Below are 23,152 nucleotides of genomic sequence, written 5' to 3' on the forward strand. Positions count from 1 at the left end.
TATTCAATAAATGGTGCTGGGAAAACTGGATAGCCACATGCAAAACAATGAAATGGGACCCGTATCTCTCACTACTCGCAAAAATTATTTCAAGATGGATAAAGTACTTAAATGTAAGGTATGAAACCATAAGAATTCTAGAAGAAAATGTAGGAAAAACTTTTCTATATATCGGCCTAGGCAAACAACTTACAACTAAGACCTCAAAGGCAATTACAGCAACAACAAAAATAAATAAATGGGACTTGATTAAATTCAAAAGCTTCTGCATAACTAAAGAAATCATCAACAGGGCAAATAGACAACCTACAGAATGGGAGAAAATATTCACAAACTATACATCTGATAAAGGGATAATATCCAGAATCTATAAAGAACTCAAGCAAATCAGCAAGAATAAAACAAACCCATTAAAAAGTGGACAAAAGACATGAACAGAAGCTTTTCAAAAAAGATAGACAAATGGACAAGAAACATGAAGAAATGCTCAACATTATTAATCATCGAGGAAATGCAAATTAAAACCACAATGAGATATCACCTTACCTCTATTAGAATGACTTTTATTAAAAAGTCCCAAAACAGTAGATGCTGGCTTGGATGCAGAGAGAAAGGAATGCTTATACACTGTTGGTGGGACTGCAAACTAGTACAACCTTTATGGAAAACAGTATGGAGATTTCTCAAAGAACTAAAAGTAGACCTACTGTTTGACCCAGAAATCCCACTACTGGGTATCTACCCAAAGGAAAAGAAGTTATTTTTATCAAAAAGACATCTGCACTTGAATGTTTATTGCAGCACAATTCACAATTGCAAGGATGTGGAATCAACCCAAGTGCCCATCAATTCATGAGTGGATTAACAAAATGTGGTCTCTGTATACCATGGAGTACTATTCAGTCATAAAAAAGTATGAATTAATGCCTTTTGTAACAATTTGGAGGGAACTAAAGACCATTGTCCTAAGTGAAGTATCTCAAGAACGGAAAAACAAACACCACATGTACTCTATACTAAATTGGAACTAACCGAGGAGCACACATATGCACAGAGGAAAGTAAAACTCAGTGGAAATCAAACAGGGAAAGAGGGGAGGAGGGGATGGGCGAAAACCTATCTAACTAGTACCGTGAACACTATTTGGGTGATAAGCACACTTATAGCCATGACTCAAGCATTACAAAAGCTATCCATGTAACCAAAGCATTTGTACTCCCTTAATATTTTGAAATAAAAATAATAAAATTACTGAGAGAAAGAAAAAAGAGTTCTACTCAGGAAATATTGCATTTGCAAGCTCTGGTACAGTCCAGACTGGTAGCTGCAAATGCAAATCTGGAGTTTAGAGGAGAGTTCTGAGCCAGAGATTAAATTGTCAACACCTGAAATTTACATTCATGAGAACAAATAGTATCACCAGTGAGACAGTGTAGAGGAGAAGAGGACTCAAGGATGAGTCCTGAGGAATGGCAGCCCCTAGAAGTCACATGGGGAAGAGCCAGTAAATAGGAGTAAGAAGGAAAATCCAGGGAGACTGGGGAAAACCCAGACGTGACTTTTGCAGGATCCCTAGCACATGAGATGAGCGTGGATGTGGGAAGCAGCAGGGTGTGTCCAGTGCTGATTGAGACGAGGACAGCAGAGTGTAGGATTAAGCAACAGGCGGGGATGGGACATCACTGATGATGCTCCAAAGCAGGTTTTGGTGACGTTGAATGTCACAGGTCAGACTAGAACAGGCTGAATAGTGAATAGCTCAGCAGTAATCAGGAATGTACAAATTAAAATAATGATGAGTTATCCCTTATACACTGAATCAGCAAAACTTTTTTTTTACTTAAAAATAAGTGTTGGGCAGGGAGGAATGAAAACACCATTAGCAGTATAAATTGGAAAAGCCGTATTCAAGGGCAGATAGTATCTATTAAAAATAAAGACTGCACTTACTCTATGGTCAAGCAATGCACTTCTCTATTCCAAAGAAGGAATTGCATGTGTGCACAGTAGGTATATACTAGAATGTTCATTGCCACATTGTTTTTTTAAAAAACAACAAAAAGTAGAAACTAACTGTCCATCCATGAATGGATAAATAAACAACTGACAGTAAAACCATTCTGTTGGGTATTTTGCAGCAGTTGTAAAAGAATGAGATACAGCCATCCATACCAATGTAGACAGCTATTGGGACATAGCATTGAGTAAAAAAGTGAGTTGGAGAAAAATATGTATTGCATCATACCAATTAGAGAAACATACGTGCACAAGCATACACACACACAGGTGCACAGAGGCACCCACAAAACAATCTTACATATTTCCAATAGGTGCCTATGAGTATGTATATGCATAAGAAATGGACCAGAATGATACCAACACATAACAGTGGTTACCATCGGGGTGGAGAAAGGCCAGCCAGGACTTGATGGAAAGGAATTTGGATTTATGTGGTATGTTTTAACATTTTTTTTTTAAAAGGTGAGTGTATCAATGTACTAAAAACAGTGAAATATTAACATTTTTTAAAGTGAAAAGAGTGAATGCAATGTGAAGAAAGTAGTTTTATCAGAGGCTGTTTCTCAAAGGCTGAGGTTCCCATCATGTTTCCTGGCACAATAACTAGGTGTGGTGCTGAGCAAATCAATGGACAAAAGAGTGGATGTGCAGGGTGGCCACTAGGTGCTACAGTAAGAGGCCTAGAAAATTACTGTTCCTTTCTGCTTTGATTGGGAGATCCTGCCTTGGAAGAAATAACTGGTTGCATTTTCTATGGCTATGTTCCCTAACTTTTTGTTACTCAATTTATAGCTGACAACTGGCATTTTTTGGAGTGGGTATGGAAAGAAGACTCAGTGGGATCCTATTTATCTAAAAATAGAAAGGCAGGGCTCCGCCCATCCTTCCAGGTGATTAAAGAGCAGCCCACATGGGCACTGAAGGCAAATGGCTGGAAAAAAAATAATATCACGTAACTCAGCTAGATAGGAAAAACTAGTTTATTTTACCAGTGTAAGATTACAGAATTTTTGAGAAGAAATGTCTGTGAATCACTATTAAGCATATGTGTGTCTTTCAAGTTACATATACTTAACAGAAGTATTAGGCCTTTATTAATGAGTAATTGTACATTATGTAAAGAACTTTTAATTTCTGGCACCATTTCCACAGTGCTTGTCGCCTATCTGTCAAGAAAAGAAATAGTAGCTTAAGCTCTAGTTGCTTTTTGCTCTCTGGGAATTTGAGAGCAGTGTTGCCAGATCTTCCAATTTTTCTTGAGAATCTTTACTTCCCAATTTTAAAAACACTGTACGGACAGGTCAAAACACCTCTACAGACTAGGACATCCAAATCAACCCCTATAAAGATCCCTAATGTTATCTAGTTTTGCAGGCATGATTTAGTGAGTCTTTAAGGAACAGACAATATCCTTGTTTTACAAACTGTCCAGAACCCAAGAAGATAGAAAAAGTTCTACAGCTCATTCCATTTGAGCATTTCCTTGATCCTAAAGCCACTGCAAGATTGTAGAGGTGAGAATCTTCCTCTTCTTATCTTCACATTCCTTGCTGGCATTCCTACCTTGGACCACATGGATGAGACACTCTGTCTTTCTCCCTGAGATGGTGATGTTGAAGGGAACTATCCCACTTCTTTCCACCTCCAGAAGAAGTAATTCTCTGATTAGCAAGACCCTGATATTTGTGAACTAGCAAACGGGGAGTAGTTAAGAAGGCAGATTCCACACTGAAGTTGCCTAGAATAGCCTGGAGTTTACCTTCCCCTCTGCCTTACTCCGTTGGTTCTGCTAGAGAGGGCTGGATTATCATAGTGGCTTGAGACTATGAAATTAGAGTGGTGGGCATGTCTTTGATTTCAAAGATCTAGATTGAGGTGAGGATTAAAAGGCCCCTCTCATTTCCCTAATCCAGCTGCAACAATAATAAAGGGGCCTTCTCCTTTGCCCCACACAGTTGTGCATAAACATAAATGCATGTGGGGGTGGGCTTGGACAAAGTGCAAACCCCCAGGCTGTGCATGGAGCCCTTCATGAGGGATTCTGGCTGGAGGCCTTCTGGGGATACACTGGGTTGTGCTTCAATTCTGCAGTCAACTCCTTCTGAAAGGATGTCCTAACATCATCACAGTCCCCTGGGGTCACATGCGCACATGGAAAAGAGGAGAAAGAATTGAGACAGGGAAGCTCACGAGCAGGCTTTCTATGTTTTCCTTCTCCATATTCTTTGAGGAGCTTTGCAACTTTGCAGTTCATTGGACCCTTCTTGAAGCTGAGGGCTGCTCCTGCCATCACAATGCAAGGTCCTCCCTGACATACTTTGGTATCAACAGGAAGATGCTAATATATGCAATAAAAACTAATTTGTTTCAACAATATTTTGTTGAGAAACTATTATGTAGGAGGCAAGATTTAGCACCTAAATGAAGCACATAAATGTAAGAGACAAAATTTCTGCCCTCTATGTACCTAGAATTTGGTTGGGGAGAAGAGAGAAAATGGGTCAAGACAAGGAGAAAAAGCTATAGCACAAAGGCTAACAAAAGAAATATCCAATAAGAAGGCAAAATGCTAGGGACCGCAAAGAAGATAAGGTGTTGGCTTTGGTTGGGAAGATGAAGAGAGTCATCTAAATACCTCAAAAGGATTTAAGATGTTAGTAAGACATAGGCAGATGAGATATACAATGATGGAAGTGTTTGAAATGTGTGCAAGGGCATGAGCAGAGACACAGATGGAAGAATCCAAAACGTTGGGGTGGCAATCCCAGAAGTTTGGTTCAATAGAATCTGTCTTAGCCTAGATCTACACCGGAAAACAGACCCCGAGACAAGGATCTGCGTGCAGGATGATGAAAAGTGACCCCAGGGGACAGGAGAGGTGGCTAGGGAAATTGAAGTGGGGAAATGAGAGATGTCAATGCAGGAATGTATTCTTGAGCTCAGCCCTGCCATGGGTAATTATGGCTCAATACTGCTGGGACCCTCTGAGGAACCATGCAGAATGTACCTAGAATTGCCCACCTGTGGGTTGGAAGAAAGTAGCCATTCCCCCATCCACCCCCTTCCTTCATTACTCAAGGGTTCCCATGGACCAGCTCCCTCTCACTTCCAGGTTTGTGCGTATGTGAATGCCAAGTAGGCTCCTGCAAGTGTCCATCCCCAGGTGTCCTGGGATCCCTGGAGTAAGGAAAGAAAGATGCTCTGTGCAGCTGAGATGACATGTTGACAAATTACACCTTTTCAGAGCTGGGTGCACAACAATGACTGGAGTAAAAAGTAGGCTAACAGGTGGGGTTCAAGGAATATCCCAAACAGAATCATGGGCAGTGGAGCAATAGGAGATAATGCCAGTTTTGTGACAGATTATGCCTGGCTGAGAAATTTGAACTTAGCCATGAATACCCATTGCAAGACCTAATACCCCTGCTTGTCATGTGCAAAGAAGGGCAAGATGTCTTGAGGGAAGAGAGCCTGAGCTGTTTATATTCATGTTCAGAGTATCATAGCATATTGCAATATACATGTTCTTGGTTAGTGAATTTGCAGATTATATTACAGGCTTTAACTAAAGTAACCCTCACAAAATGGACAACTGGCTTAAAAGTATCCCTTTAAAGAAACTGTAGATTGAATATATACTACTAAATTCCAGAAAACGTGAATAATAACAAGAAAATATCATAGCTCGTGCTTCTTCTTCCAGTCACTTTATAAAGTAAAAACAAGGACAGTACACTCAGTCTGAGAAGTTGTCTGAAAGAAATTCAAACTGATCTGAATGAGTCTTTGAAATATGGATTGATTTACATTCACAACAGTTAACAATTAATCTTAACCAAAGTACAGTTGACCCTTGAACAATGCAAGGGTTAGGGGTGCCAATCTTTGTCTAGTCAAAAACCGACATATAACTTTTGACTCCCCAAAAACTCAACCACTAATAGCCTAATGTTGACAAGAAGCCTTACTGATAGCACAAATAGTTGATTAACACATATTTTGTATGTTGTTTGTATTACATACTGCATTCTTACAATAAGGTAAGCTAGAGAAAAGAAAATATTAAAATGATAAGGAAGAAAAAATATATTTAATGTTCATTAAGCAGAAGTGGGTCATCATAAAAGTCTTCATCCTTGTCATCTTCACTTTGAGTAGGTCGAGGAGGAGGAAGTAGAAGGGTTGGTCTTGCTGTCGCAGGGGTGGCAGAGGCGGAAGAGGTGGAGGAGGTGGGAGGAGAGGCAGGGGAGGCAGGCACACTTGGTATAACTTTTATTGAATAAAATCTGCATATGAGTTGGATCAATGCAGTTCAAACCTGTGTTGTTTAAGGGTTGACAGTATATACCGTGTCTCAAATTATTAACCAATGATATTATGAATCCATCATGATTATCAAGACAAGTAAAATTTATATTTCACATGTATCATATTCATTAGGTTTATCATTTGGGGTACATATTATAATGTTTGTAGTAAACATGCATAGAATTAATAAATGACATTCTTTCATCAATAGGGTCATATAAATAAAAATGGTTGGAATGCACATCTCTAGAACATGGGTTGGCAGAAGGAATAGGAAGGGTAGTTGTGTGCAAGAAGCATTTGGAGAGTGACAGCTGAGTGGATCAAGAAAGAATGAAAAGTGATTCTTAGGTTTCATACTGGGGGGATGACATCCAAGTAGGGGACATGGTGCAGAAGTGGATGTCTGGAGGAGGAGGTGGTTTGGGGGTGGCAATAATGAGATGAGCGGGGGTGGGCTAAACTGTTGATGAACTCGGTGCCTGGTGGTTTCTTAAGATGACTTAGTGTGTTTTCAGACATAAACTTCTTTGACAGCTTGATCCTCTGTCCTGGAATCTGCCACCCACAGCCCAGGCTGGATTTAATTTTTAGGATCTAAGTAGAAGTTAGTGTTGGTAGTTACGTCCCGCTTCTGGGTGAGAGTGACGGGCTGTCCTGCCGTGGGGGAGGTGGCTATGAACCAGCCAGGGTAGGAGACTGACTCAAAGACAGAGGTGGAGCCCTCCTTATTGTGGAAAAAGAAAAAAGGCTTCGGTGCTTTCTTCTCCTGGTACAGGCTCATGATCCTTTTCTCCTGGGGGAGGGAAAGAGGCTTGTTAGGAGGAGAGAGCTAAACTGTCTCACCCCTGAGTGCACAGCAGGGGAGTGAGTGACTGCTGCTGTCAAAGGCAGGGACAGAGGCTAGGGACGCAGGCAGATGAAAGGGGGCACCAGGCTGTCCAAACAGGGAAAACACTGGTTTCCAGTAGCCTGGCTCCACCCCAGGATTCCCTGACACAGGGACCTTCTGATTCTTTGAAGCATCATCTTCCCTGGAACAGAGGGAGGTTTAAATCCCTTTCTTAGTGCTTCTGGTTTGCAGCCACCTACAGGTTCAGGCCATTCTCACTGAATCCCCAACCCCCGTGTGGGTTTATACATTACAGCTTCCATTATTAGCAGAAAGATTAGTTTCATAACTAAAAATCTTGCTTTTAGTACACAGATCATAAACGTGAAATCCACAAATTCCACATTGACAATATCCCTCCATTTGTCTCCTCCGCAGTGCAGTGGCCTTTGCTTACGTGGGAGCATCCCCTCATCTCAGAGCGTTTCCAGGAGGCAATTAATCAGGACTGAGAATGGAGAAACCACCATTCGTTGGCTGTTCTGAAACATTCCCATGGGTGTATTCTCTGTCTTTCAGAGGATCCATGCTCTGACATTAAAATAAGTGTTCTACCCATTCAAAGGCAGCATTTACTGATTTGGGAATCATTCAGGTCACGTCTCCTTCTTTACAGTGAATAATCCAGGATTGTAAGAATATTATTTTTATTCAATAACATATAAATGAAATTAAAGGTCCATTTGACAGTACTTCTCTCTTTAGCTGTGCAACCACTCACCTTAAGCTGCAAAGTAGGCTTGCCCTGAACTTCTGCACAGAAGATACAGAGATCTTTGCCCTGGATTGCCAGGTAAACAAGATTACCTTTTTCTTCATTGTGGAATTCTGTGTCTCTACATGCTACTAATGCAAGAAAGACTGGAAACACAAGGGAAAGTGGAGACAACGTTAGGCCCCATGCAGGGGGATGACCAGTCCTTCTGGCCTGACATCCAGTTACTCTTCCCAGCCAGGGGACACTGAGTGTCCAGGACTCCCCCAGACAGGCTCCTCCCATTAGCCATTTATCACCATCCTGAAACCCATTTCATTTTTCTTCCTTAATAGCAGAACCCCAGTTATTACCAGGGGACATTGCTTCCCAAGAAATAAAAATAGAATTTCCCACCACACTCACCGCTAAATGTGGTCCAATGCTTAACTTGTGGCCTATGAGATATAAGTGGAAATGTATGGGATTTCTAAGAATATTCCTTAAAAGGCATTGACTCAGCTGGGAGGAGTTTGTTTCTTATACCCTGTGTTGTCTTACTGCTTGCCTCAAACACTTGGGCATTGATGGCCTTGAGGTTGGTGAAGAAGAAGGCCAGAATCCTTGACCTCTGGTGGCATCATAGAGCCACTACACCAGCCTGGGCTGACCTACTCATGCTTATTTTACATGCAAAAGAAAGAAACTTCTATCTCATTTAAGACTTGGTTATGTGGGTTTTGTGTCACTGCCAAATGAACTAAATTCCTGACTGATTTATTAGGTAATTCCCAGGAGCTTGGGCATGTGGCATCTATACTTCTGGGCAGGGGAGATGGAATGAATTCATTCAACAATTATTTATCGAATGCCCACTTAGAACAAGGCACTATGTGGGCACTGGAGATTTAGTTGAGGACAAGAGGGACATTGTCATTGCCCCCATGGAACTTATAATCTTTCCAAGTGAGATGAAAAGACGTAAACAGGGAAATGACCAAAACTACAATACATTGCAATACCTGCTTTGCAAGAAGTGACCAAAATTTGGGACAGTCATAGAGAGACCACATTTAGAAGTGAAATTCAACTCAGGACCTTAGAGCTAAGAGAAAGCTCTTATATGAAGAAATGGGAGCTCTTTGCTGCATGTACTATGAGAAAGAAGGCCATTCTCAGTGATCAGACTGTCTGCATTCCAGAAAATGTCGACATCACTCTCAAAGGATGCACAGTTATTGTGAAGGGTCCCAGGGGAACCCTGTAGAGTGACTTCAATCACATCAATGTAGAACTTAGTCTCCTTGGAAAGAAAAAGAAGAGACTCTGGGTTGACAAATGGTGGGGAAATAGAAAGGAACTGGCTACTGTTTGCACTATTTGTAGTCACAGACAGAACATGATCAAGGGTGTTACATCTTCTGTTACAAGATGAGTTCTGTATATGCTAACTTCCCCATCAACATCGTTATCCAAGGGAATGGGTCTCTTGTTGAAATACGAAATTTCCTAGGTGAAAAATATATCTGCAGCATTTGGATGAGGCCAGGTGTTGCTTGTTCAGTATCTCAAGCCCAGAAAGATGAAAGAAACGACATTGAGCTTGTTTCAAATTCAGCTGCGTTGATTCAGCAAACCACAACAGTTAAAAACAGGGATATCAGAAAATTTTTGGATGGTCTCTATGTTTCTGAAAAAGGAACTGTTCAGCAGGCTGATGTATAAGATCTAAGAGTTGTCCAGCTGCATAAAGATGCCAGGTGATTCCTAAGACCTATTTGTAATTTTAATGAGGCAATAAAAGAGGGGGAAAAAAAGAAATGGGAATAAGGTGGTGGAGGGAGTTTGATGGGAGAGTATTCCAGTGAAAGGAAAAGTTTAAGTAAAGCCCCTATAGGGAAAAGAGCTTGCAAATTCAAGGCCCCAGAAGAAAACTGGTGCACCTGAGGTCTCCCCAACTTACCCCCACCCACAAGCACAAACACACTGGCATGATATTGTTCAATTAATATATTAAGAAAGTCACTCCTGATTCTCTGTGGAGAAAGGATGGAAGACTACAGGAATAAAGTGGGAGGGAGGGCAGTGAGAAAGTGATGGCAGTGGTCTAGGCAAGAGAGGATGTGATCTTAGAAATCAGGTATATTTTGCACATAGACTCATCAATCTTTGGTGATGGATTACATGGAGTGTGAGGAAAAGCAAGGAAGGTGAGGAGTCAAGATGTCTCCTGTATTTCTGGCTCAAGGAAATGGAGAAGATGGTAGCACCACTCATAGAGACAATTAGCAGTTTTGAGGAGGCAGATCCACAGTTCCACTTGGGATATATGAAGTTAGAGATGTTTGGGAGGACACCAAGGTGACACAGGTCAACTGTTAAGAGGGGAGATCTGTGTTGGAGGCATGAGTGGCAGTCATGAGCATAGAGGTGGTACATCAATCCAAGAACCCAGCTCATTCCATGGGGCATGTGAATGATTGCAGACTGACCCCTGAGGGACCCCATTATTTGGAAATTTCAGGGAGAAAGTGGAGTCGTAAAGAAAATGCAAAAGAGGAGGCAGTGAACCATACGAGAATGAACGTTGTTACAGAAGGAGAAGATGGAGAGAGATCAAGAAGGAAATTGCCAATGATACTAACGCAGCTGAGGGGCCAAATAACATGAGGATGGAGAAGTGTCCTTTGGGTCTGAGTATTTAAAGGTCAATGGTGACTTCTGGAATAGGAGCTCAAGGGAAGCAGTTGAGGAGCTGTCCAGAAGTCAGAATGTCTTGACGTAAGGGCAAGTAGCAGATGAAGTGGAGACAAGTTGCGTAGTCAACCCTCCAGTGAGGTTTGGCTACAATTGGCCCAGGAAAATGAATTGGTAGGCATAGAACGTGGAGATCAAGAGAAGGTTTTTAGTATTAAGATTGCAGATGCTAGATTACAGCTGTCTTTCAGCAATAGAAAGAAGCCAGGACAAAGGCAAGAGTGGAATGTGCATGGAAGCAAGGAATTAAATCAAACATTGAAGTCCTAGAGAAAGGGAAAGAAGCTGAGATGGACTGACGTGATGAGAGGAAGGAATATTGCTTTTCATTAGAAGAGAGGATGCCAACTTAGAAAGGTGTGTAGGTTTGCTGCTGGAAAGATGAAGGTGTTTGAATCTGAGGACATAGGTAGTGACGGTTGGAATCTAAAGGAGAGAAAGTTTAAGAGGAAGGTTAAACTCTCCATTCCCCGAATGAATAAGCCCTTCCAATCTGAAGATATTTTCTTTTGATGAGGGGAGCCACCAACCTTCATTTCTAGGTATGGGTTTTCCTTTGTGTAAGGGAACCATCCTGCCCTTTGTTGCCCTTCCTGTGGACATGGGCAGGTGCCCAGGAGTTGGCGAGGTCAGGGAGCAGGTTCAGGCAGGCTCAGCCCGAGCCCCAGTGGAGCAACAGAGGCTTAGATTGTCACTCACCAGGCTTGACATTGTTGCTAAGAGGAGCTGCTATTAAAGAATTTCCGTCCAGGACCCACACCATCTGTAGAGAATCACGAATACCATAGACTCTGGGCTTTTTCTCCACTGCCAGATGACAGAAAAACACAAGACATACATGAGTGTTGTTGTCAACATCAGGATTCTAGTCGCATCCTGCTATTAATGGCTTTGGAATTCCTGGGTATAGGCTCACTGCTCTGAGGAGTGGCTACTTCTCAGAGCAAGGGAGGGGAAATAGGCAGGGGCTGGTTTATGAATGAAAATATCTGGAAGGATCTATGTATTCAGGGTCCCAAGAGATTTTCAAGATTTGTCTTTGTCTCCCTAGGGCTATTAGTGACTTGTCTTTTCTTGACTGATAAAATCTCTGGGTAGTAATATTAATAAAACTGCAAAATATTTAAATTGGTCATCAGTATGTTTTTTTTTTCTTTATCTTCTTTATCAGGATAAACAAGCAATTCTAAATATAGACAATAACAAAAGAGCTAGATGTCCTGAGATTTTCAAATGCAGGCTTACTATCTGTGTTTTAGCAAGAGCAAACATATAAATAGCTGAGCAAACAATAGGGATCCTTATATCCTATTCTCTGGTGAGGAGGATGGATGATACTTCCAAGCTGGTTTTCAATTCACTACTTACATAATGGGGTGGGCATGATGGCTTCAGTGCCTTCTGTGAAGGTAGATCAGATGGTAGAGAGGAGGTTGCCACCAGCTGGCCACATGAGGGAAGGAGAGAAGGAAAGTATGTCATCCATTTCTCCCCTCTCCCCCTGAAATTTTATTATAAAAATTCTTTAGAGAAAGCCACCCTGAGACCTTGTCCCAGATGCATATTTGAGAATAAGGCTGAGAAGAACGTATTTCAAGGCCAGCAAACCCCAAATGGAAGCTCCCACTGCCGCTGTGGCTGGCGTAGTCTTGGTTCTCAGGATGTGATGGTCTTTTCATGTCTTCTATCCATCACATCTAGGATTATTAGCAGGTTCCAGACCACCATCCCAGGCACCTTCTAGTGCTCTGAGTCTCTGGGTTTAGAATAAGGAAGGGAGCATGTTTCTGTCTCTACTCTAGTCCTCCACACAGCTGGTGAGCTACCACTTTGCCCAACTTCAAGCCAAAGACTCCTAAATAACTGAAAGCAAACCTGACTCTCTGACCCCATCTTCCTCCATGCCCCATCCAAAGAGGCATCTCTAAGGATCCTGCACATGACCATCCATGGGCCCCATGAGGTGTTTTTACTATTACGGGATATCAGCCTCTGATTTTCTGGTTAGAGTGCCAGGACTATTCCCCAAGAAGATCAAAGACTCCACAATGAGAACAGTTGTTCACAAGCCTCCCTGCCTCAGGACCCTTGTTGCCTGACTCACTAGTTGTCCCTAAACAGGGAGAAAGCAATCACCAGCTTGCACTCTTTAAGCAGCCCCAGCTCTTCCAAAACCTGTACCTTGGACCAACGTTCCCAGAGGCACCTCAAGTCTAAACACAGAGAAGTGAAAGACAGTTCCCCACACACAGCTTTTGAGCAGCAGAAGTTACCTTTTCCCAGAGATGCTCTTGTCCCTGGTTTCAAAGTTAAGGCTCCAGCTGCATCCAAGGGCTTTGGAAAGCTGGTCCAGGACTCCCAGCCCTTAAATGAGCAAGGGAGGAGCATCATCTGGCCCTAGGTACACCCACTCTGGCAAGAAAGCTGGTCTGGCACGGAGGTCTCATGAGCCTTTGGATGAGGAACAGGGAGCAATGTGACCTGATGGGGCTGGGCTCTCAAAGCTACTGGAGCAGAGCCAACACTGGGAAATAGCATGAGGAAATGCAGACTAGGCCAGCCGCTGGTAAGGAGGAGAAGCCTTTTCTGGGCTGCCTTGGAGGCAGGTGTGGCTATCTTGACTCTTTGAACTGTAAGAAACTATAGCTCTGCTTGCATCTGATCTTGGGCAAATCACAGTATCCTTTTAGGAGTTTAACACACCCACCATGCCACGTTCATACTGTACAGATATTGAGAGTTTGTTTTTATTTCTGATAAAGTTGTAACAACTTTACCTAAATAATCTTTTAATCCTCACACCAATCTTTTAAGGGTCATTAATCTTTATTTTTCATGTAAGAAAACAGAGGCCCTGGAGGATGACAAATCTTATCCAAAGTCACACAGCTACTAAGAGATCTGTACTTAGAAGCCAAGTCTCTCTGTTCTTAACCACTATGTGACGTGCTCCTTCTGGGGCATGGTTTCCTGCACACTGCACTAGCCAAACCAAAAAGGGGTCTTGTGTTTAGTTGTGGATACTGAAAACCTACAATAGGTCCAGGAGAGGAGATTCACATAGAAGGAGAGGGTCTTGTGGCTTCCTAACTCTGAATTAGGGATTGGACTCAGCCTCATCATTGGCAGTGAAAGAGAATTGTTACTCCTGAAACTAAATATTGTTGGTTTGTCTTAACTGCTAAAAGAATCCCACTCATTCTGTGCCAAATTTTCTTTCACATAACTCCCAAACACTGGCCCTGGTTTTGCACTCTGACATCCACCATTGACTCTCTCCCCTGGAGTAGCACAATAGCCCCTATTTGGTCTCCCTGCTTTCATTCTTACCTCTCTAGGGGCACATGTCCACCCAGCAGTGACCAGGATTAAAGATGTCCCTTCTGTCATATGGCCCTCCTGCTCAGCATCCTCTGATGGCTCTGCTTCACACCCAGAATAACAAACAAACCTCTCACTGTGGCCCACCCAAGCTCACACGATCTGGTCCCGCTTGTCTTCCCACCTGCCCTCTATTCCTGCCCATCCAGCTCTTCTGCTCTAGCCACAAAGGGATCCTGCTGAGCCTCCCATTCTGCAAGCTGGTCCTTGCCAGCTGGGAGCCTTTCCTGTTCCTCTGCAGGCATGGGCTTCTGCAGGTCCCCATGTGGTTTCCTCTCTTACTTCTTCCATGCACGTGCAAAAAAGCCAACACCTAACAGATCTTCCTCAGCTGCCATGTCTACAAGAGCTCCTTAGTCCTGCCCTAGCTCCTTCTTCTGCTCGATTATTTTCTTCATAGAATGTGTGTCTCCATGGCTGTGGGCAATGTATTTATTTATTGTCTTTACCAACTAAAGGCCAGCCTTATGGGGCCAGGAAACCCTCTTCTGTCACAAGGCCAGGGGACTATGCCTTCATGTCTGGAACACTGCCTGACCCATTATGGGAATTAACAAATATTTGAAAAAAACAAATAAATGAATGTTTTAGTCCATGAATCAAAGGAAGATAGGGAAGAGACAAAGGGAGTGGGCTGCCTCATAATGGGGGCATCACTTGTGCTGAGAGGCCAGCTCCTGCCCTCCCCTTGAAGAAGGACCAGGAGATGCTCTCCCATCCCACATCCAGGGAGGAGAATCTCAAGAGAATGACTCACACAGGCAGGGAACCCCCATTGGATGACTGATGCACTCACCTGGCTCCTGCTTACCTGGCTCCTTAGCTGGGGCAGGGTGTGGCGAGGTGGTCCAGGGAAAGTCTGACACGTGTCCACCAAAGTATGGGGTATTCTGAGATTTATGAAGAGACAAGACTCTATAGCCGTCCCTGCATCCACAGAGCCTAAAAGGAGTGTGAGTTAACATTCCTGGGAAGAAGTTGGCAGAAACTCCCACCCCAACTCAAAACTTTGAGATACTTGGGGCATAGAAGTCCTAAGGCTCTCATGCCTCCACGTGAAGAAGCCGGTGGTTGGCAGAAGAGTTGGAACCATGGGATTTTCTCCAAGGGATGGATGTGTGAAGGGATGGGATGTCCAACCCCGAAAAGAACTTCTAATGACAGGGAAAGGTAGGGTGACACTGAGAGTCACACTCTCCAAACAACTACACACACCACCTACTAAAATCACTGAAAATAGACTGTACCAGAGCGTAAGGGAGCCCCTCCCTCTGCAAACCCAAAGCCAGTGCCACGAGAAGAACCTGCCTTTCCTGCCCTTTCTCTGGGCCCCCAACATCTCAGCAATAGGCCTGGAAAAAAGTAGGGGAACCTGATCCCACCCCACCCCCCGCTTCCTCCTACTTCAGAGCAGATCTTATCCTGAAATAATGACAGGACAGTTATGACACCTGGACTGGGATGTTGCTAGGGGCCCTGATATCCAGTGAGAAAAGGCATGTGAATACAGCAAAATCTAAAGTAGTGATTGCAGAAGAGGAAAAGAAAAAAAAATTTTTTTTGATGTTTGTACCTAGATGGTTTGATGGTCCTTTACAAATGGGTGAGAAGGAGAACAGACCAAGAAGAGGGAAATCCCAGGAGTCATGGGACAGTGGCCCACCCAGGAAGGAGGCCTGAGGGTTCCCAGGATGATGCTGTGTCTCTGGCATAGAGAATGTCTCTCCTGACCAGATCTCAGCATTGGGCTAAAAGAAGAAAAGTGATCGTCCCAGGGGAGTAGAGTTTGGGGGAAAAGATATGGGCAGGGTTGTGTTGTTTCCAGTCTTGCACTTTTTGTTTCTATCTGACGTTTTAAGGCAATGTGCATGTATTATTATGAAAAAATTAAAATTAATTAAAATAGTACTATTCTGTGCCCTCATTTTACTCATCTGAAAACATCTTGCTTTTTTTCCACTGCTGTGGGTGCTGAGTTCCCTTGAAACTGAAATATAGGAAATCCAGGAGAATTTATTCAAACCACAAACCATAGCATCTTTCCTCTTTCAGAAAGAAAAACCAAGCATTCGATGAATGCAGTTGAGGGCATCCAACCCTTGACATCAAGCTTATTTTTCATTCCCAGGTTGGAGATTCTGCCTCAGTCTCTGTCCTTCCTGGTGACAAAGTCAATGACAAACAGGAACTTCCTCCTCTTGCACCCAGCAAAGGCACATTTCTGTAGGTGCCCAAATAGCTCCGTTCCTGCACAGGCCACGATACTGGTTTCCAGAGGCCTTTGAGCCACAGAAGGAGGAAACACTTAATCCTGACAAGAATGCCTCAAAGTTGAGAACCTCAGAGTGAGGGGGGATGATGTCAGCCTTGGTGATTCAGCAGTTGGAAGAGACTACAACGTGGGCCAGGCAAAATCTAGGGCTGCTCTGCCCTATGTAGATTGCCACCCACAGGCATTCCACCTGTGGGGAATTTGCCCTTCCTTGTTTCTGAAGTCTAGGAAGTGCTGATTCAGCTGACAAGATAGAGTTGGGGAACCCTGGCTCTGAATTCCTGCCTCTGACTCCCGGGTGCATTTAGACATGATTGAGAACAAGGAAGAACCTCCCTCTGTCCCTCCACATAATGAGCATGTGTTTGTGTGGTTCTGCGACCACAGGTGGAGGTACCTATGGCTCTCAGCATCCATAAGGCTCTGTATCCACCAGCCGTGTCCTTCCCCGTCATGGGCCCCATGGATATTTCAAGCATCAAGCCACCTTGCTGTTCCTAGGAGTTCCCTTGACACTCCTTTGTGGATTCTCTTGCAGCCTGATGTCCTTTAGAAGACCCAATTGGCTGATCCTTTCTGTTCATGTACATCCTTCATATCATTATATGAATGATAGCATTCCTCTATATCCTAGAGGCTGTCTTTTTATGTTTTGTCTAGTTTTTTTTTTTAATTTCAGAATACTATGGGTATACAAATGATTTGGTTATATGGATTGCTTTTGTACAGCTTGAGTCAAAGTTATAAATGTGTCCATCACCCAGATAGTGTAATTGTAGCCGTTAGGTATGATTTCACCCATCCCCTTCCCCTCCCTCCCACCTGCTTGATTTCTGTTGAGTTTTACTTCCATGTGTACTCATGAGTGCTGATCTGTTAGTTCCAATTTAATAGTGAGTACATGTGGTGTTTGTCTTTCCATTCTTGTGGTACTTCACTTAGGAGAATGGTCTCCAGTTCCACCCAGGTTGTTATAAAAGGCATTAATTCATCATTTTTTATGGCTGAGTAGTGCTCCATGGCATACATAGACCACATTTTATTAATCCACTCATGAATTGATGGGCACTTGGGTTGATTCCACATCTTTGCGATTGTGAATTGTCCTGCTATAAACATTTAAGTACAAGTGTCTTTTTGGTAAAATGACTTTTTTCTCCTTTGGGTAAATACCCGGTAGTGGGATTGCTGGATTAAATGGTAGGTCTACTTTTAGTTCTTTGAAGAATCTCCATACTGTTTTCCATAGAGGCTGTACTAGTTTGCAGTCCCACCAACAGTGTATAAGCATTCCTTTCTCCCTGCATCCACACCAGCATCTGTTGTTTTGGGATTTTTTTTTGATAAATGCCATTCTCATTGGAGTTAGGTGATATCTCATTGTGGTTTTGATTTGCATTTCCCTGATAACTAGAGACGTTGAGCATTTTTTCATAGGTTTATTGGCCATTAGTCTATCATCTTTTGAAAAGCTTCTCCTCATATCTCTTGTCCATTTTTAATGGGTTGTTTGATTTTTCTTCTTGCTGATTTGGTTGAGTTTTTTGTAGATTCTGTTTATTAGCCCTTCATCAGATGGATGTAGCATGTAAATATTTTCTCCCATTCTATGGGTTGTCTATTTGCTTTGTTGATTGTTCCCTTGGCTGTGCAGAAGCTTTTTAATTTAATTAAGTACCATTTATTAATTTTTGTTGTTGCTGTGATTGCTATTGGGGTCTTTTTCATAGATTCTTTGCCTAGGCCAATATCTAGAAGAGTTTTTCCAACATTTTCTTCTAGAATTCTTATGGTTTCATGCCTTACATTTAAGTCTTTTATCCATCTTGAATTAATTTTTGTGAGTGGTGAGAGATAGGGGTCTTGTTTCATTCTTCTGCATGAGGCTATCCAATTTTTTGTCTAGTTTTGAACACAGTTAAGCATCTCTTTAGGCAATTGTCTTTAATAACTGTTAAATTTTATGCTTTAGAGGTAAATTTTTATCAAAATTATAAATTAAATTTTATGTGCTGATTTGACCTTAGGTCAGATCAGTTAAAGGAGTGGCTGGTTGGTACTACTATATTTGCATGGATAATTTGTATTTCCTAGTCTAGTTTAATTTGTGCTTCACAATTAGGGTAGATCTGCAATGGGAGGACTTCCCTGGGCATTTCCTTCCTCCAGAGAATGACTAACAAGAGTGTTTGGTGAGCCTTTGATGCTGACGTTTGAAGTCTGATAGTACTGCTCCTGCTTACGTTAAGTTATAGCTTCAGAGGCCCCTCCCTGGAATTTACAAAGCTTTAAGTGGGACTGAAATATTCCCAGAAAAAAAGACTGTATTGATAACTTTGGCCAGGTGACAGCTTGGAATCTGGGCTTTCACTTCCCAGACAGGGAAGATGCTTTCCTTCTTGCTACAAGTTGTTAGAGAGGAGGCCTTCTGAGAATAGGGCCTTATACTCAACTCAGAATCCGAGGTCTGGAATACCCCTCACTGATGGTGGGTTCAGGGATCTGCCCAGTGTCCACTATGGTCATTCTGGACCAGACTCTGTCCCGTGGCATTTCTATTTTATTGAAGATAGAGGACACTTCATGCTAGGAAGTCTGACATAATTCTGGGCATGCCCATTTTCTTTCAATCAGTCTCTGCTCCATGTTTCTTCTCTAGAAGGTCCAGTTCCTATAAGAACAGCAGTTTCCTGGTAGGATACCTCAATCCCAGCTGTGACCTCTAGTTGCTCTATTGTGGAATTTCATGAAGAGTGAGATATGTGGACCTGGGTGACATCCCTGAGTCTCAATTCAATTTGGTCACACACCACAGATGATGATTATTGTGGGGGCAGATATAGAATAGTGGTGACTTCAAGCCTAAGCCTTAGATAGGAGCCTGTGGGGTTGTTTATTTGGGGAGGGTATGTCCTAGAACGCTGAGAGAAGATGCTAGCTTCATGGCTTCAAGGACTAGTGGTAGGAGAGGGAGACAAAGAGACAGAGATGAGGACAAAAGATTGAACTGGAGAGAGTTTATGATTCAAAGACAGGCTGGAGAGACCCAGTCTCTCAATTGCTTAAATTCCATCCATGCTGTGTTTCAGGTGAATTACTCAATAGTGAGAATGACTCAGTGGGAGACTGTTTCAGACCCAACAAACCACATCCTCTTGTGATCTACTCCTCTTCCCACCAGACTGAAAGCATGTAGTCATGGGTCCTGTCCTTTAAGTTCAGGGATGAGGAGGAAGGCATGGGAGGGTGGCCCTGGATTTCTGCTTCTAGCCTCTGCTCTCTAGGTGGGGATATCAGCATAGTTCAGATTGGTCCCTGCATGCCAGACTCATTCCAGTCATCTGTGGAGTCCAAGGATGTAGTTAGTGTCTGCTAGGAGGGATGAGACAGGCACCAACGTTGAACCCTGCTCTTGCTTGCCCCCTCACTAAGGCTATTACAAGCCAAACGGTGGAGACTCCCACTCTGCCTTTGTCACAAAATTCAGGGAACACCAGAGACGGAAAAACCAGACACTCCAGGAAGTGGGCACCATCCTACCTCTAAAGCCACCCTCCTCATGGCACAGCTCCCCAGCTTAAAGGACTGATCATATTTAGTTAGATCAAGAAGGATTGTTAAAATAGAATGACTACCAAATCCATAGAGAATATATAACTTCAAAACTATAGGGGAAGATTATCAAAGAAAAATCGACAAAGTAAAACCACCTCACTCAATCTAATTGAAGGCACAAAAGGAAGAGAAAAAAAAAGAAACGTTAGAAAGAAAGCAAAGAAAAATGGAAACATGGCAGAAATAAATCTACATCTTTCAAAAACACAGTCAACTTAAATGAACTTAATTCTTCAGTTAAAAGAGGTTTGACAAACTAGAGGGGAAAAAACAATCCTGCAATGTGCTAGTTACAAGAGACATTCTTAAAACAGAAAAGCACTCATTTCTTTTGGTGTCACTGAGTGATCTCCTATTGGACGAAGACTCACAAAAACAGCTATAAGACTGGGTGGGGGATGCGGAGGAGGGAAACTGTCGATGCAGGTGAGTGAGCACAAGACAACAGGTGCAGGCAGACCCTGGCTGGCAGTAGCCACTTGGAAGAAATGATTTGAATGGGTCAACTTCCCATTCTTACAAATTTTAGACTGAAAGCAGGCTGAAGTTGCACAGTGTGAAACAGCTAAAACTCTGATAGAAAATCCTATAGTCTTTCTTGAGAATAAGGGGACAGATGTGACCCTGCATCAAGAATACAATTAATAAAGACCAACCCTGAAATTGCCCAGATGTTAAAATTAGAAGGCAAGATATGTAAGGCAGAGCTATTAACAGAATAAAGGAGAAATACCACATAATACTTTCAATAGATAAAAAGCATTAGGCCAAAGTTAACACCTACTCAGGACATAAACTCTCAGCAAACTAGGAATAGAGGAAAACATCAATACGTTAAAAGAGCAGCTACTAAGGAAAAATAATCTACAGTTCATACTTAATAGTGAAAGACTGGGTATTTTCCCCCGAGATTCATAACAAGTCAAGAATGTTTATTCTCTCCATTTCTGTTCAACATTGTCCTGGAAGTCCTAGCCATTTCAAGAAATCAACTAAAAATCTGCAGGGAATAAAAATCAGAAAATAAGTAAAACTGTCTCTTAAATGATATGTTGTTTATATAGAAAATCTTAAGAAATTTATATAACAACTACTAGAGGTAAAAAGTACAAGGCTGTAGGATACACTGTTTTTTGTAGAAAAGTTAATTGTATTTTTATATAGTAGCAGCAATGTATCAGAAAATGAAAGCAAAGATCAATTTCATTTGTCTACCATTAAAAACTTAAAATACTTACGAATAAATTTAACAAAGGATATAAAAGACCTGTGCACTGAAAACTATCAAACATTGTTGAGAGATTAAAGAATATCTAAATAATTGAAGGTATATACCATGTTATGGATTGGAAGATTCAACATTTTTAAGATGTCAGTTCTTCCCAAATTGATCTACAGATTTCATGAAATCCCTGCTATTTTACCAGTAGCCTTTTTTGGGTAGAAATTTCCAAGCTGATTCTAAAGTTTATATAGAAATGGAAATAACCTAAAGTATTTAAATCAAGCTTGAATAAAACCATCCAAGAAACTAATATCAGTACTGTAAAGTGACAAAAATCAAGACAGTGTCTTACTGTCATGAAGACTGACCCATGACAAAATCAAAGAGCCTAGATACAGACCCATACTTTCTACAGAGGTGCCAAAGTGATCTAATGAGAGTAAGAAATGTCTCTTTAATTAACAGTGCCAGAACAATTAGATATCCACATGGAAAAATGAATCTCAAACCCTTCCTCATGCAATAGTAAAAATTTAATCTGAAATGTATTGCAGACCTAAATACGAAAGCTAAAACCATAGTACTTTTAGAGAAAAATATAGGCTATCTTTGTAACTTGAGGATGAGCAAAGGTTTCTTAGGTCACAGAAAGCAATAACCACCGAAGAAAATATATGACAATCTAGACTTTGTTAAAATAAAAGCTTACGCCAGGCATAGTGGTGCATGCCTATAGTTCTAGCTACTCGGGAGGCTGAGGTGGGAGGATTGCTTGATCCTAGGTGTTCAAGGTTGTAGTAAGCTATGAACATGCCATTGCACTCCAGCCTGGGTGAAAGAGTGAGACTCTGTCTCTAAAAAATAAAAATAAAAAACAAACAAAAAACTTAGGTTCATTAATAACACTGTTAAGAAAATGAGAATCATGTCACAGACATACATCTGTCAAAGAACTGGAATTCAGCATATACAAAAAACTTGTATAACTGAACAATAAAAAGTTAAACCATTTATTTATTTATTTATTTTTTAAAGAAATGAGGTCTATCGTGTTGCCCAGGCTGGAGTGCTGCGGCTATTCACAGGCACAATGATAGCACATTGCAGCCTTGTATTCCTGGTCTCAGCTGATCCTTCTGCCTCAGCCTCTGGAGTAACAACCTAATTTTTAAAATGGGCTGGATCCCTGGGACTGTGGTGAAGACGGCCTAGTCCCTGGAAGAGGGATGGCTTTGCCCCAAGGATGCTGGGAGGCTTTTCTCAGGGAGCTGAAAGCAGTGACAAGGAACATCCGATGTAGAACTCTAGGGAGAAAGAGTAGGGCTTCACCCCATAAGGGCAACCACTAGGAGGCATCTGATGTCAGACATGAGTTTCAGCATCTAAAGTGTCTTGAGGGATGTTTCCGAGGCACTTGTTCACTCACCTGGAACCTTATGTAGTTGTATTCAGAATGCAGCCTCTGTTAGGGCACGGGTCCTTTTGCCTCTCCAGGACTTCTCAATACACAGGGACACATAAAAGGTCATCCCCAGAAAGGCTTGGACTTTCTGACCTTGCTAGATCCCCTAATTCCACACTCAGCATTTTAAAAAGTCAACTTTTTTGAGAAATAATCAGCACACAATGAATTGAACATATTTAAAATATGCATTTTGATAAGTTTTGACATATGTATATGCTTATGAAACCATCACCACAGTTGAGATCATAAACATATTCATCAACCCCCAAAAGTTTCTTCATGTCTCCAGCAATTTTTTCCTCTATCTCCTCCCCCCACCTTCCTCACCAGGAATCTACTGATCTTTCGGACACTACAGGTTAGTTTTCATTTTTTGTAATTTTATAGAAACAGGATCATAAAGTATATAATCTATTTTGTCTGGCTTCTTTCACTCAGCATAATGTTCTTGAGATCCATTCAAGTTGTTGTTTCAATAGTCATTCCTTTTAAATGCTGTCCATTCAGCTTTTAATAGACATTTG

At 42.0% G+C, this 23,152-nt stretch overlaps 1 protein-coding gene and 1 pseudogene across 1 annotated transcript; one reads left to right on the forward strand and one right to left on the reverse strand.

The window, feature by feature from the left end:
- Window positions 1-6,910: 6,910 nt before the first annotated feature.
- IL36B (interleukin 36 beta) lies at window positions 6,911-11,460 on the reverse strand. Its single transcript, XM_069493867.1, has 3 exons — window positions 11,370-11,460; window positions 7,941-8,080; window positions 6,911-7,123 (listed from the first exon to the last, which is right to left on the reverse strand). Exons 1-3 carry the CDS (start codon window positions 11,431-11,433, stop codon window positions 6,911-6,913), a joined length of 417 nt encoding a protein of 138 aa, XP_069349968.1. The 5' UTR covers window positions 11,434-11,460.
- On the forward strand, window positions 9,070-9,644 carry LOC138400058 (large ribosomal subunit protein uL6 pseudogene; annotated as a pseudogene).
- Window positions 11,461-23,152: the final 11,692 nt, after the last annotated feature.

Source organism: Eulemur rufifrons, chromosome 19, assembly GCF_041146395.1.
Source record: "Eulemur rufifrons isolate Redbay chromosome 19, OSU_ERuf_1, whole genome shotgun sequence".
NCBI classification, from domain to species: domain Eukaryota; kingdom Metazoa; phylum Chordata; class Mammalia; order Primates; family Lemuridae; genus Eulemur; species Eulemur rufifrons.